General features: G+C 35.6%; 1 protein-coding gene across 1 annotated transcript in view; it reads right to left on the bottom strand.

Moving 5' to 3' along the window:
* Positions 1-10,484, bottom strand: part of STAP1 (signal transducing adaptor family member 1) — a 31,582-nt gene extending 21,098 nt beyond the window's left edge. Inside the window, exons 1-2 of the mRNA XM_081059872.1 lie at positions 10,274-10,484; positions 1,248-1,319 (exon numbers count right to left, since the gene is read on the bottom strand). Of these exons, the coding sequence (XP_080915998.1) occupies positions 1,248-1,319; positions 10,274-10,393 (192 nt within the window). The 5' untranslated portion in view covers positions 10,394-10,484. The remainder of the gene's footprint in view (positions 1-1,247; positions 1,320-10,273) is intronic.
* Positions 10,485-16,324: the final 5,840 nt, after the last annotated feature.

Raw genomic sequence — 16,324 nt, 5'->3', positions numbered from 1 at the left:
TTCCATTACTCCTAGGCATGGTGATGGGGCACTGTTACTAGCCTCACAGTTCTGTACTACCCTTTGTGGTTTTCCCACATCCTGTCCACTGCTTTGTGTATTGATTGCATCTTTATAAAACTGTCTTTAAATTGCCCAATTTGAGATGTCATCTCTCCTACCACTTCCTGGTCTGAGACTCTGAGACACAGAGAGACCAGGTTAGTAACCCAAGATCCCAAACTGACACACCACAGTCACTAAGCTGTGCTGCCTCTTGCCATGTAGTTAGTGAGCAATAACTATGAACTCTCATTTACGAGTATTACAGAAGGTTTACACCACGTCTTCAAATTTGTATTGGCATCAGTGGGAAGTTGGAGGGCACAAAGAGAAATTACTTTTGTTAAAATTTATTATGATATTTGAAATCTGATCTATCCACAACTCGGGAGAAAGGTGACCATTTTGTTTGTGTTTTCTCTTAAATCACTTCTGGTTAGTTTACCTAATGACATTAAAATGTCTGCAGGTAGAATATATTTTTCAGACTCTTTCCTGTTTTTTGTTTTGTTTTGTTTTTCATTAGATCTGGACATGTAATAATGATTCTCTAAAGAGTATGGGCTACTACACCCATGGGCCAAAAGGTTATTATGTAAACAATTTACTGGATCATAAAATGTCTTAGAAGCATAGCATTTATTTGTGGAAAAAATGAAATAAAAATCAATTATTTGAAATTAATATGGATAAATAAATCTCAGAATCTCTTTATTGTTAATCTCATGCTTGAACTCTTAGAAGTCCTGTTTGGTGGGGTATGTTTTTGTCTTTCCAGAAAGATTAAATTGTGACATATGGTATGTTATGAGGCTTTAAGGATCATCTAAGTTCCTTTCAGATTATAACTGCATGCCATAGCAAGATAAAAAGTGACAGAATAAGGCTATCATTTTGTATTATATAATTTGTATCCATATGTATAGCTAAAATTTTCATTTTTCAACCAAGTTTTGTTATCAGGGTCAGAAAAAAAGAGTCCAAAGTTAAAAATAGGAGTTAATATCTTCTTCTGAATTGACCAGAAAATTTTACTTATGGGTCTTATAATTGATAGCCCTCACAGATACAAATGTTCTTATTTGAATTGATTTTATTTGAACACCTTTACTCTTGGAAGGCAGAAATCTCAAATGAATAACAAACTGTATGATGCATGTATATTGGGAAAAAATGTAATCAGCTAAAGATATTTAACTACTTACTATTGTACTTTTTTTGTCGTTATAAAAGAAAAGTGTAGTTCCTCTCAACTCTGTCCAATAGTGTTTGTACTCCTGTGGGAAAGAAATCATAAACATCAGTGTATAGTCAGCTATTTTTTATTGATATTTTCCTTTATAACTTTCTGAATTGTGTGATATGAGAGTCTTCTTTATCTTGAGAAAATTCACCTAATTTTTATGGCTTAATTTTACACTTAATTTTTGAATAAATGTTTCACAAATTTATATTAGTATAAGGTTTGAGGTAAGGATATAATTTGATTTGTGTTTAAATAGATCATTTTCCACAACTTTCCTCATTGATTGAAGACACTTAACATTTTATCCATTTTCAGTAGTAGCTTGCACCTGTAAGAGGGGCCATTTAAGGGGCCAAGACAGGACACAGGACAATATTTAATATCTACCTTCCAGGACAGTTGAAAGGATTGAATAAATTAACACTTAAAGCATATAACATAATACATGACTCATGCTTTGGGTTTCATAAATAGTATATATTTATATAGATCAAGGAAATGTTAACAATGGATAATGATGCAAATAATTTAACAACATCAAAGCTAAGCTTTGGAGTCCAAATTTTATTCATGTGATGAACATTTCATTATTAATGCATTCACATTACTATGGGTTCTATAGAAATAGTTTTGTAAGTTTAAAAAATTTAACTTAGTCAGACTCTCATTCACTCAAGTGAAAGTTTATTTAAATAAGAGGAACTTACATTCTATGAAGATTGTCTGTATTACAAAAGAATGGCAAGGGGGTCTAAAGCATAAAATCGTTTCAGATCTAAAGACTTACCTTCAGATCCAGCTCTTTCCAAAAGTATGTTTAAAAATATTCCAGCCAATTTCATGGACATGTTGACCATTCCTTCCTTTAGGGTTTAATGAACTGATTTTTTTTTTACCACATTGGACTTATGATTGAGGATTAATGTAAGAAAGTCACATAAAGAAAATTTTTTCTTTTGCTTATAAATGTGAAGACACTTTTATATATTATGGTATTTTGTGTCTCCTTAATACTGACATATCGTTTATTCCTTTTTGACCAGCAGAATATTTGTCACCTCTTCAGAATTTATATACTTATTTTCTCAAACAATGGGAATTCTATAATCCATTGCTTTTATTTGCCTTGGCTCCCAGGAAGCTCAAGATTAAATTCATTTTGATTTATAACGTCTATCTCATATACTTAGTAGAACTACGTTCTCCCTTTGTCTTCATGGCTGTTAAGGTGTTGTATTAGTTAGCTTTTGTTGTGTAACAAGCCACCCTAAAACTTAGCAAATATTTTCCATTTTTCATCATTCTGTGACTGCATGATGATTCTTTGGCTGTGGGTATATTTGGCTGTGGCTGAATGGTCTAGGGTGGCTTCACTCACAAGTCTGGGGTCTTAGCTGGGAATGCAGAAAGAATGGAAATGGTATAGTAAGAAATATATTTTGTCTTTGTCCCCCAGGTTCTGGTATAGAGATCCTAAAGCCTGAGTGATAAGAACATTTTTGTTACTCATAATCAGCCCCTTTACATCATACTTGAGTTTATATTAATGAGGTGACTTAAAATGGGAGCCATGGAGAGCTTCAGAATGGATCTGGGCCCCAAAAGAACAAATGATTAGAGGGTTGGAACAGTCCCACGCACCAACCTCCAGGAAGGATGGGTGGGGGAGGGGTCTGGAGATTAAGCTTTATAAAAACTCTTGAACAATGACATTTGATGAGTTTCCTAATTAGTGAACACATCTACACGCTGAGAGGGCAGTGCACCCCATCTTCACAGGAACAGAAGCACTTGTGTTTATACTCCTGTGGGACCCTTCCAGGCTTTGGCCGATGTACTTCTTCATCTGGCTGTTCATTTGTATTTACTTACCAGTACATGTAAGTAAAGAGTCTTCCTGAGTTTTGTGAGCCATTCTAGTAAATTGTTGGATCTCTCATGGGAAAGCCTGATTTATAGGCAGTTGGTTAGAAGTATGAGAGGCCAAGAACTTGCAGCTGGTTACTGAAGTGGTAGAGTGGGGGGCAGTTTTGTGGGACTGAGCCCTTAATTAAGCTGTGTACTAAATTTGCATAGGTATTTAGTTTCAGAATTGTTCAACAGAATTGTTCAACAACCAGTTAGTGTCCAGAAAATAAGAGAATTGGCTGTTGGTGTTGGTGAATACCCAAGAGACAACTGGAGTCTCCCTCCATATGGTCTCATTCTCCAGCTAGCCTAGACTTGTTCACATACTGGCAGAAGGATTTCCAGTAGCAAGAGAGAGTAAAACCCAATGTGCGAGTACTTTAATCCTCTGCTTTTGTCATATTTACCAAACCATGACCCAATCCAGATTCAAGTGGTATAAAACTATACTCAACCTCCTTATGGAAGGAACAGAAAAGTCCCATTTCAAAGGGGAGTGAATATAGTGGGGCTTGAACAAATTGATAGTATTACTGCAGAAGGTACCTCAGGGGCAGAGTTGGAACTTGGGGCAAGTTTTCTTTGTCCAAGCCCCATGGTCTTTCCATTCTGTCCTACCTTCCCCATTGAGAGCTGGCAATAATGTTATTGTAATGAACCTGCTGATACTTCCTGACCAAGAATGAATTACCATAGAAAAGAACAATTCAAAAAGGCGTAGGATTGAAGGAAGAGCCAATAGATGGTCCCCAAAGGAGCAGTTATAAAATTGGGCAAAGAGATTCTGCCTGTTGTCTTAAATCCAGATGCTCAATATGTACCTGACACATCTTACAGTCTAGCAGTTTAATAAGGCAAGAAAACAAACCTTAACTTCAGCCCCATCAGAAGTCTTCTTTTCATATAGGATGCAAAATATTACAGACATTGCAACTGTCTTTTACCTGGTCTCTCTGATGCTTCCTGACGGCCTCCAATGTATTCTCCACAATGCTGCCAGAAAGTAGGACTGAGTATTTGATGGGTAAGTTTGGAGGGCTGTATGTTCAACTTAGCCCCTTCCCGTCTTCTCCCAACTCTGTCTACCAGGAGAGAGGAGCTCTTCTGCTTTGTTCCCTGCCATGGGGCAATGATCCTCCAAGAGGAGCAGGGTTATGGCTCTTAAACTAAGTCAGTGACTCAAGGCAGATCAAGCCTACCTAAGTCTGGGGTAAAGTATTAGCACAGTTTTAGCCTTAAATCCAAACCACATATTGATAGATTTTATTAATAATAAAGGTAAACTAATTGATCAATAATAATAATAATAATGACTGTGTTTCCTGTGTGAGAGTTCACTGTTAAGGGATCAAGAATAAAAGTAGGGAAAGCAGCCTCCGCTTATTGCCTCAAAGAGTTGTTGAACGACTGAATGAAATAATGTATGTAAAGCACATAGGACCTGGAACATAGCAAGTGTTCCACAAACGTTGGCCACTGAACAGAAAAAAAAAAAAGCATTACTTCCTCACTTACATTACTAATAGGTACTGTGCATTTTTCATTATCCTTATAATACTTTTTCCGCAGGATGATTTGTATGTTTGTGTAACAGTGTGGCATCTAAAAATCTCTAAAATAGATCTCTTTCAATGGGATTATGAATGATAAGAAAAGGATATCTTATAAACCAGAATGATGAAACTCACTGTCATTCCTATATAAATCACCCTTTCACATTATCTTAAGTAAAGAGATTTAAAAAAAAACTGCATCGAGAAATATGGCTTGAGAAGTTAGCTAACACAGTCTCTAAGATCAAGCAGATATTTTGTAAAAACCATGAAATTGTCTAGTCACTCTATGAAAAAATTCTCTTGAACTTTCTCAGAAGTGACTTGGGATTAAATAACAAAACAATTCAAATTTATCTAGGCCACTTTTTAAAAAAAAAATTATCTCTTTTGTTAAGGCTTTCACATCCTGCCTAAGTGGTAAGCCTCTCAGTGCAGGGGCAAGTCAAGGCTGCTCTGTATTTTGGAACTAGGATGGTGGTGAGGAGGAGATCAGAGCATGGGTATATCGGCTAGAAACTTAATCACAGGCTATATAGTTTTACTGATGTACAGCATCTAAGATCAAGTCCAAACTTGAGACTTTGATTCTTGGAGGGAAGGAAAGCAAGAGCATATCCTGAAGTCAAAGTCTACCACTCTGCTCATCTTTTTAATTAACCTCATTAATATTAACCTACCATCCGACAGAAAAACTCAAATCACTAATAGCCAGTCAAGATTCATTGATTTCCTTCTGCATGTGCATGCCGACATCCATTTGTGCTCCTAAGAAAACTTACAGAGGTGTTCAGTCAGACAGAATGATATGCATTAATAGAGTTAACCAGGGGAAAATGGGAGTTTTGCTAAACAAACATAAAGATTCATGGAAAGAATTAAGGGGGATTTATTAAATGGGAGAAGAAACAAGAACAAAGGCACTGAATTGAAAGGAAAGGTAGCCTGGGGGAAAAAGATTACAAATAGCTGTAAGCCCTGTGAACTCCAACTACAGCCACAAACCTAAGAACAGATGAAACTTAGAGTGGGTATGCAGGGTCATAATGTTGATTTAGTTTCTGATGAGCTCTCATGAACATCAGTATAATCTGAGACATCTATAAATATCACTCTCAATAATCAACATCTAGGTGTATATTTGTGTCTATAGAATTATTTAAATATTTTAAATGAAATACATATTTGAATTAAATACATTTAGCACAAAGTTTCTTATTTTTAGCAATCATTTGTGCTGAATCACTGAAGTAAGAAAAGGGACTGAAATGGGACTTTCAAATTTATTGCCAGCTTCATAATCACGAGATGACCTTAAGTTTAGAGTTTAAGGTCACTATCTCATTTTTATTCAATTAAACAAATGTTTTGAAAGTCTACTGAGTTTACTGTTGAGCTCAATGTGATTAAAAGATCTAGTCATTAGACATCCCCAACCTTTGTAAGCCCACAATCAAATGAAATTAGAACTTTAGTTTGAAAGGTAGCATGATGTCAAATGCTTTGCAATAAAATCCAAGGTAGGCTCCTTAATGGATGGGAAACCTTGACCATAACCTCTGTGAGCCACAACTCACTCATCTGTGAAGGGGATAAAATAATTTCTAGCTAGAAGAGTTACCATAAGGATCAGAATGACAAGACATTAAGAGCCTAGCATGATATCTGCCATATGTCAATACCTAAAGAAAATAGACCCATTATTATATAGTCCATTTGATCATCACAGCAAGCCATTAATTATGCAAGGGAGTAATTATCCATATTACAAAAGAGGAAACAGATTAAAAATTTTAAAGGAATTGCCCAAGTTCCATCGTTGGACTAATATCCGTATCTCTTATCGCCGTAATGCTCTTTTTCATTGATGTAACTAGTGAAAATGGGTTACAACGTCAAATCCAGTTAAGTTCCTCTCCTTCCCCTGTCCCCAATGAAAAGCTCCCATTCTTTTTTTTTGTTTTTTTTGCAAATAAAGCACCTTTGCTAAGAGAAGCTGTTTGTTGTATAGTGGTCTTTAAAGTGGAGCACATAAACCTCAGAGATATGCAAGATAATTCTACAGGGAAAGAAACTTTTAGAATATCTAATTATATTGCATTTATTTCATTTTTCTTAATTCTTTTTTTTTGCACATATCTAATAATTTGCTTGGAGTATTAGTACAGAAGTACACGTGTATAATTTATAAATAAGTTAATACTTTTATATTAGAGATCTGTGCTCAAAAATGTTTTCTTGAAAGGAGTGTGTTATTTTTAAAAATTGGAGATTACTAGCATAGAGGACTATGTTTGAGAGCACAACTGAGATAGCCCTGAGCTTTTTCTATATGAATTAGTAGCAATTAGAGGACTAATGAGAGAAATGTTATTTTGATACTATGATGATGACTACATTTGTATGTCTAGGCTAATAAGAAGACATATTACACACATAGTTTTTGATTTTTAGAGCATCAGAGATTGAGATGTTGCCCAAACTCTCTATTTTCAAACAGTTCTAGAAAAATGAGATTTCCCCTCATTTATAAGAACTGTGTTGCCTTTGGTATTTTATTGTGACATTTAATAGCTCGTATTATCAAATAAATCTTTCTGGTTAATCCAAAATTCTAGTGCTGTGGTTTAAGTAAATTTTCCCACATTATCGTTTCTGTGAAGATTATGTACTTTTAATGAGTTAGGGATCCACCAAACTTCTGGAATTGCATTTTAAATAATGTATGTTGGCACATTTTCCTGGGGGCAAAGTCCCTTAAATTCTTAGATGTGTCTGTTGCCACGCAGCAGCCTCCCCGTCTGTCTCCTTGTACCTGCCCCTAAAGAAAGGAGAGTCTGTGAGACGGATCCTTTCAGGGACTTTGCTTCACCTTTGTGCTTACACCTTATGCCTCCCTGTTTGGCCCCAGAAAGATGGCTGGTCAGCCAATGACGAGTAAGATTCCCCACGGGGGTGTGGGGGAACAACTCAAGCCAGGTACAGTCCAGTGGGGACCAGCAGGAGAATACATAGGATCGATAGAGGTGGGCACAGCCCCCCACCTTCCCCTGGCTAAGGAAAGCCTCTGCCTGTGTGGCTGCATTCCTTCCCACAATCTGCAGGGGAAGTGATTCAATGATGTGCTCTCCATCTATTTATATGCATAAAGGTTTTGTTCGCTTGGGGAAGTACACCTGAGACTTAGGGTTCTGCTGCCTGCAGGCAAGGGTGATTGGCTTGAATCAGTTTCCTATTATGATGTGTAGGATTCACAGAATTTGAGATTGACAAGCTTTATCTCCTTTACTTTCCTACTTAACTAATAAAAGCTAATGCGTAGGCCGATTTGGGGCCCAGTCCTTGAGGCTGCAGCCCCTTGGCCTCTCTTACACTCTATTCATGGCTACTGTCTATTCTTAACCCTGCGCTGCCTTCCACCCTCCTCGCTCACTACAACCCTTGTGGCGCGGGTCGCGACATGTGCCCTGTCACAAAAACAGCTAAGAAACACCTCTTAACACGTAATCTCTTTATAGACCAGATTACTCCTGAATTATATATCCCCTAGTTTAAATACTCTGAATTCCTTCAGTAGACACTTCACTAAACATTTTTCAGAGCCTCCCAACTTTCTGCAGCCCATTAGCTCCAAAGATGACCTTCTATATATCCTTGGGTCACCTTCCTTTCAAGGGTTCCCTGGCACTTTTCAGCCACTTGCCTAGAAATCCCACTGTTTTCCATAGCTTTATCTCATAGCTTCTATTTCCACGCACTTTATTACTGTGGCTCTCCTTTGAGCCATCTTACTTGTGAACTCAAAAACTGATTTTAGTATGTTAATTAAGAATATGATAAGTAATGAAATGGGAAGAGAATGAATCTAACATTTGGTGTAAGCCAGGTGTTTTTCATATATTATCCCTTTAATCCTTGAAACCACCCTATTAGTAGACATTATTGTCCTTCTCTTGCTCTCTTCTCTGACATACGAGTACAAGTAAAAGATGCTTTGCTATGAATGCCAGTGGAAACACAAGTTAGTTTCATCAGAAATATTGATAGTTTATTCTTTCCATTTCAAAGCATGCTTTCTAAGAAAAGATACAGGAACAATCAGGTACAGGAGTCATCATTCCTTGCTCTTGAAGGTAGGGAACTTTGTGTTTTATTCATATTCTCCAGAACTGAGTGTGTTGCTTGGTGCATAGGAGGTGCATAGGAGGTTGCTTGAATGAATACATTGAGCACCTACTGTATCCCAGACATTATACCTTGGGAAGCAAGTCTATTTTCTCCATTTTATAGTTGAGGAAATTGAGTCCCAAGGACACTGAGTAACTTGTATAAGATCACAAGCTGTGAGCAGCAACACCATCCGGTAAAACTTTTCAAGCATTTGGGGTTAGGGAGGGGGGAAAATAGAGCATATAGGATCTCCCAAAAAACATTCCAATGTAACTGATAAATATTATTAATACATGTTTAGCACCCATTACAGAATACAAATTACCATGTCTTTACTCTCAAATATTAAATTGTCTGATTATGTATGCAATACATATGTGCTATTATAGGTGTTTCAAATACACATTTTTTCCTTAATATTAATAAATCCTCAGAAAATATATTTTTATTATCACTATTAAGCATGTCTTCTGGCATTTATCAAAACACTTAATTTTTTTCTAGTTTCAGTTAATATTAAAATTTCATAAAATTTGACCTAAGTTACTGATTTTTTTCTTTCATGTTTATTTCTTCCATTCATTTTAATTATTTATCATTAATTATTCATTAATTGCTTTCATTAATTCATTAATATCATTAATTGCTATTTTAAAGCACTCATTTTAACTAATTACAAATTTTCATTTTTACGTTTTAAAAATATGGAATGCTTTGTGATTTTTCTTAGAGTGAATGTATTTATATTGCATAGTGTACAGACTACCCACAGATCATCCTAAGTATTATATTTTAAAGTCACTATCTTAAACAGTGTTTTTAGAACATATTATTATACATAATGTTAAACAGTATCAATTTTATCATTTTTCATAATTTTTCACAAATGTTTACCACTTTAAAAAATAATTTGACCATTATTTATAAACTTCAAACCACTGAGAATAGAAGCAGAAGGTTTAATTTCAATTTTAATATTTTATCTTAAAGATATACAGGTATGTCATCATGAAAGCATAGTGGTAAATTGCAGAGAAAAGACAGGAAACATTTCATCTTCTAAGCCCAAATCTTCTGTAATGTTTTAATGACCTCTTTGGAAATTTAGCTTATTGAATGTTTTAACATCAGTGACAATAAGAAACTTTTTATTATATACAATGCATACATATATAACATGTTTAAGACATACATTGTATTTAAATTGTGTGAAATTGTAATAATATTTCTGAGCTAAAGGAAGAGGGTTTAATCCCAACAGAAACAAGGAGGCCCCTGTCATATCACATCACCATGAAATAAATGTTATATGAAGACAGAAGCTTCTAGTTTAACATTATCATCTTTGACTTACCTGGTATTCTGACCGCTTGACTAATAAAAAACCTTCGAAGTATAAGGGCAGAGCAGTAATCTTTAACCTTTCTTGGAAGATCCTGCGAGGGGCTGGTTTTGGGGGCTTCTTAGCCATCATACCCTCTCGTTGGTGTGTGGTTTGGTTTCAACTGTATACAGTCTCAAACAAAATGAGATCTCCCTTGTGTGAGAGGAAAAGGCAAATGTTCAAAGAGGAAGTCCCAACTCGATTTTAAACCACCAATAGGACACACAAAAACACACACACACTTTTTTTTCTTTTTATGAGGTAAGAAAAAACAGGCATAGACCAACTTTGAGAAAGCAATCTCTGGGTTACCTATGTGTACTTAGAATTACAGTAGCAAAATAAACAGAAGATTAACATCAGCAGAGGATGAAAGGAACTGATGTGGAGATTATGGGCATTAGAGGAGACATCAGGGTCACATTTGTTCCACCTTTTTTTTTTCATTGCTGTCCATTTTTATCCCCAGGAGACATGAGTTGAATTAACTCCACTTCACTAAAAATTACTGCACAGGACAATGTTTTTAGGTCTATTTCTGTTGTACTTTGAGATCAAGCTTTGTTTAAATTTTTAGAAAAGTGGAGCTCTTTATCCCATGCCTATTTTGACAGTCCACTATGTATAAAACACAGTTAAGAGAGAATGGAAGTTTTCACTATTTTGAGTTTGTGGGTTACCAGTGGATGTGTGGCGAAATATGTCTGGCAGAGAAATCTATATATTTTCAAACATTAATTTTGTTCTTTTATGCTTTCTGAGCTGTGGATCACTGATACTGAAATGCATAGGTGGGGGTTCCTATAGTTGTTTAGTAAGATTTATAGAGCTACACGGGGGCAAAATACATGTGGGAAATTGTCCTTCAGAGACTGGATTTGGCTCAACATTATGAAAGGAATGATGGGGTGGGGGGACATCGGAAGGGACTGGTTTGTTTTGCAGGGGTTCTGAGAAGTGCCACCATTTCCTATTTCACCCTCAATATTTCAGAAAAACTCTTGATTCAGTATAGCTTGGCCTGAGCATTCTCTCCAGTTAGATCAGCCTATTCTCAGAAATCAAAGCAAGCCAGAAAGTCTGATCCTCCTTTCCTAATCAAGAGACCACATGGTTTTCTCCAGCAATATGGATTCCTATAGCTCCTGGATCTACAGCAGTAGGTAAGGGAAGCCAAATTGCCTGCAGAGTGAGTGAGTGCAAACTGACTATCAGTAAACTAGAGAGGAGTGTTCGGGTACATTATCAAAATAAAAACAGTTTGAAATAGAAATTGGGAGCTGAAGATTCAGAATTACTGCCTTGCCTTTATATTAAGTTGAGATCTGCTTCCTATTACCCCAAACTAACATAATAAAATCTAAGTCCAACTTAATTTTTTTGAGATGCAACCACACTATTTTTCAGTTGCAATGTAATAAGAAAAATGAGTTGAATAACACAGGAAACCTCTCGATTTGATAAGTGACCTAATCCACCTTCTTGGCATCTGGTAGCTGGTATAACACAGGGAGTAAGTGGAAAAGAGGTAGAGAACTGAGAAATGAGAAGAAGCAGGGAGGGAGGTAAGATGCCGGGAGTCAGCAGTGGTTGTAATATGAGAAAAGTAATCACTGGCTTTATGCCCAAAGAGTTACAAGGGAGAAAAGAATGCCTCTTAATGTAAAAATTTGAGAAATAATTATTTTGAGAAATAATCATCTAGTTAATTATATCTTTCTTACCTTTAAAAAAATAAGCAAAATTAAAGAAAAACCAGTTCATCAAACTCTGTAGGTTGCTTTAGTTTGCTAAAAAATTAAAAATTAAAAAAAATTTAAAAATTAAATTTTAAATTTAAAAATTAAAAAAAATTTAAGTCTTTGCCAGGGTAATATTGCAATGCAGAACTATTTTATTAAGCTTTTGAAAATCTCAATGTGTTCTAAATGACAACCTCTTTTTTACGAGGTAAGAATTACATTAACTAGAATTAAACTATGAGATACAGAATGGAGACTCTGAGAATAGTGTATTTGTTGTGTTCTTGTTAAGAGAAGCAGTATATATAATTAATATAATATAATATAATATAATATAATATAATATATAATATAATATATATATATAATAGCATTTGATATCTGGCTTCTTTCACTTAGTATAATGTTTTTGAGATTTATCTGTGTTGTTGCATGTCTCAGTTGTTTGTTTTTATTACTGAGGAGTGTTCCACTGTGTGGATGTACTGCAATTTGTTTATTCATTCACCAGTCAATGGTCATATTGCCAGTGTAGGTCCATTATGAATAAAGATACTGTAAACATTTGTATTCAATTCTTTGTGTAGATACGTGTTTTTATTTCTTTGGAGTAAATACCAAAGTGTGGGATTGCGGGGTTGTATGTCAAATGTATGTTTAACTTTACCATTTTGCATTCCTACCAGCAAGGTATGAGATTTCCAGTTGCTGGTCCTTCTTCCCGGCACCTTGTATAGTCAGTTAAAAAAAAAAAAAGCCATTCTATTGTGTATTGGTGTGTCATTTTAGTTTAGTTTGCATTTCCAAATGCAAATGTTGAGCATCATTTCCTATGCTTATTTGCCATTTGAATCTCTTTGATGAAATGTCTATTCAATGTTTTTGTCCATTTTAAACATTGGATCTAACCTTTTTCTAAGTGAAAAGTTTGTTCATATTGTCGTTTTGGTTTGCATTTATCTGCTGGCTAATGATGTTAACCTTTGACATTTCAAACTTCTCTTGAATATCATCAAGCTTGTCAAAATAACTGGCCTCACTCTGCATTTGTCTTTGGCCTTCCATTTACTTTGAGGACTTTTTGAGTAACACTGTGAATCGTATGAAGCCGTTCATCTTTTGCAAGATTTTCATTTTTGATTTGCAATCAATTTAACACTGTATTCTGTTTTGTTTTATATATCTGACAACCAGAGTGAGATCGACCCAAAAATGATAGTGATCCAATGGGACGATAGACTAGGACAGAAGCTCATGTTAAGCTGTGGGAGTGGGGTTGAATAGGGATGAATTTTTAAGGGGTCAGCTCTATTGTGAATGTTTTTGTTATGACTTCTGTTTCTCTATGGAAACTTGTAAGTGAAGAGACGATAAATTTGACAGTAAGTAGTGTTAAACTAAAAATCTTTAACTTCCACGACTAAAATGTTTTTTTGTTGTTTTGTTTTGTTTTGTTTTTTTAAGTAAGATTTGATTGAGCTAAAAATACTAGCCAAAAAAATTGGCCCTGGGGCATGGAGTCTAAACCACCAGCAGTATGGCTAGGAAGAAAAGACATCATGTCTGTAGTCCCAGATTTTGCAATCATTTTTTATACATCAAGTAGGAGGAAGGGGGAAGAAAGAGGTATTCTGAAAGAATTTACATGAGCTGTAGACAAAGGGGTGAGGGAAGGTGAAATAGAGCCAGCTCTAGGATAGCAGAGTCCACATAAAGAATTGCGCGTGTAGTGCACTGTTGGTGGGATTGCAGATTAGCGCAGCCACTATGGAAAACAGTATGGAGGTATCTCAGGAATCTGAAAATGGAACTACCCTATGATCCAGTAATTCCACTCCTAGGCATCTACCCGGAGAAATCCAAAACTCCAATTCAAAAATCTGTATGCACTCCTATGTTTATTGCAGCACTTTACACAATAGCCAAGATATGGAAACAACCGAAATGCCCATCGGTAGATGACTGGATTAAGAAGCTGTGGTACATTTATACAATGGAGTATTACGCAGCCATAAAGAAGAAAGAAATCTTATCATTTGCAGCAACATGGATGGGTCTAGAGAACATTATGTTAAGTGAAATAAGTCAGAAAGAGAAAGACAAGTACCATATGATCTCACTTATATATGGAATCTAAAGAAAAGACTATGTGAATGAACTAATCAGAAACAGTTTTGGGGACACAAAGAAAAAACCGAGAGTTGTTAGATGGGTGGGGGGGTGGTTGGGGATAAGGGGAAAGGTGAAGGGATTTGGAAGCAGCTGGTAACCACAAGATGGCCTCAGGGTTTTTTTGAAAATTAATTTGGGGAAGGTATTCAATAATGTTGTAAAGATTTTGTTGGGTATCCGATGGACATGCGTCCTATTTGGGAGACCACCTCAGGGATACTGTGGATACCTGATCATGGCATTGTACACCAGAAGCTAAACATTAATGAATGCCAACTATAATTTTATATATATAATGTGATGGTTCAGTGTGAGGTCGGAGGGATAGTGGATGGGGGGAGGGGGGTTCACAGTGTGAGGGATATAAATGATGAACATCTAAGTATTACCTTGTCTTGTACACCTGAAACTAATAAGTAAATAAATTAAAAAAAAAAAGAATTGCGCGTGGGCTGGGGGCAGAGTTCAGATAGCCCTGTGTAAGTAAAAAACAGAGGCTCTGGAGTTAGATGTTGCCTGGCTAAAATAATATGTAGAAATTACTTTGAAATCCCAACAGGTAAAAGGGGAATGTGAGAAGTCTTTGGTTAACAGGCCTGCAGCCATTACCAGACTAACAGTTCTATCTCTTTCACTCTCCAGCCACTGTAATTTAATTTAGAACATCTCAGATTTTTTTTTCATATCTGTACCCATATCATAATTATTTAGTGGAAATCAGAGGTAACTAGGGAAATGTAAAGGTCAGTTTATATAGTATTAGAATTAAGGACTCAGTGCAGACCAAGCACCCATTGCAAAGTAAAACTTTGTGTGTGAGTGTGTGTACATTGCTGCCACCTGTTGGCATATTGCAAGCACACTATTAACTTGGCATTTACAGTCTAATAAAGCCTTTCTATCTGAGGATAATATTGTCAAAAAAGCCTATTTAAAGTGAGCGTACCTAGCAGATGCAGCAATATTAGGCAGTGAAGAGTAAAAAGAGAATAATTGAAATTTTATATTAAAAAATACAACTCAAAATTATACAAATAAATTTATTTCACTTTAGCACATTTTAAATTATAATTGCAACTTATAATTTCTAGAGCAAATTGATTTTTGGAGTGTAATTTTTAAGTTCTAAAATATTATTTAAAGGAGTTTTAACAATTACAATTTTAAACTACACAAAATCATAAGTAACTAAAAGTTTCTACTTTCCTTTCAAGTTAAATTTCTGGATACTTTATTTCTCATATACTTACTATATACACATACTTCCATAGACAGACACACACACACACACACACACACACACACACACACACACACACCTTACTTAGGTAAATAGTTGTGATGGAAAACTTAAAGATTTAGTCACTTGTCATAGCAGTTGATGTATTTTGAGGGGGAAGGGGTCTATAATGATAAATATGGATTTTAAAAACATTACTCATTTATCTAGAAGCTGCCCTATTTGGGGATGCCAAAACCATGGTGGGGCTATTAAATACTAGGACAGATGCAGAGGGAACTGAAAAGTTTGGGCACTGTGGAGTCTCCATAACTTTGTGTTTTCATAATGGTGTTGCTCCATTTTCTCTAGAGCACAGAGCAGTCATCCCCAACACCCTTTGCGTCCTGCATTTTACACCAGCATGTCATTACATTTCAAGTTTCTCAAAATACCTCTGAGAATTACTGTTTCCAGTGGAAGCAGAGGGATATCATTGTACATGTGGAAACCTACAGCTATGACAGCTTGCTAAAATTTCCCACGGAGAGGTAAAAAGTATAATGATTAAATGCTCAGTTCTGGAGTCAGAATACCAGGGTGCATCCCCAGTGCTGTCATTTAATGGTAGTGTGATCTTGGGTAAGTTACTTAAACCCTGTCCCTGTTGTTATATATAAAATAGGAATATTAATCATCTTCTCTCATAGGAATGTTCTAAGAATTAAGTAAGTTACTGCATGTAGAGCATTTAGAATAGAACTTGGCAAATAGTACACGCTCACTAAATGACAGTTTTTATTATCTATTCTAAATGTGACAACACCAAATTATATAATGAAGACTGATTGGCAAAATGTCTGCAAGACCAAATGAAAAAAAAATCAC

Source organism: Rhinolophus hipposideros (assembly GCF_964194185.1).
Source record: "Rhinolophus hipposideros genome assembly, chromosome: 1".
Classification (NCBI taxonomy): domain Eukaryota; kingdom Metazoa; phylum Chordata; class Mammalia; order Chiroptera; family Rhinolophidae; genus Rhinolophus; species Rhinolophus hipposideros.
Note: the sequence above shows the minus strand (reverse complement) of the source record. Positions and strands in the feature narration are given on the sequence as shown.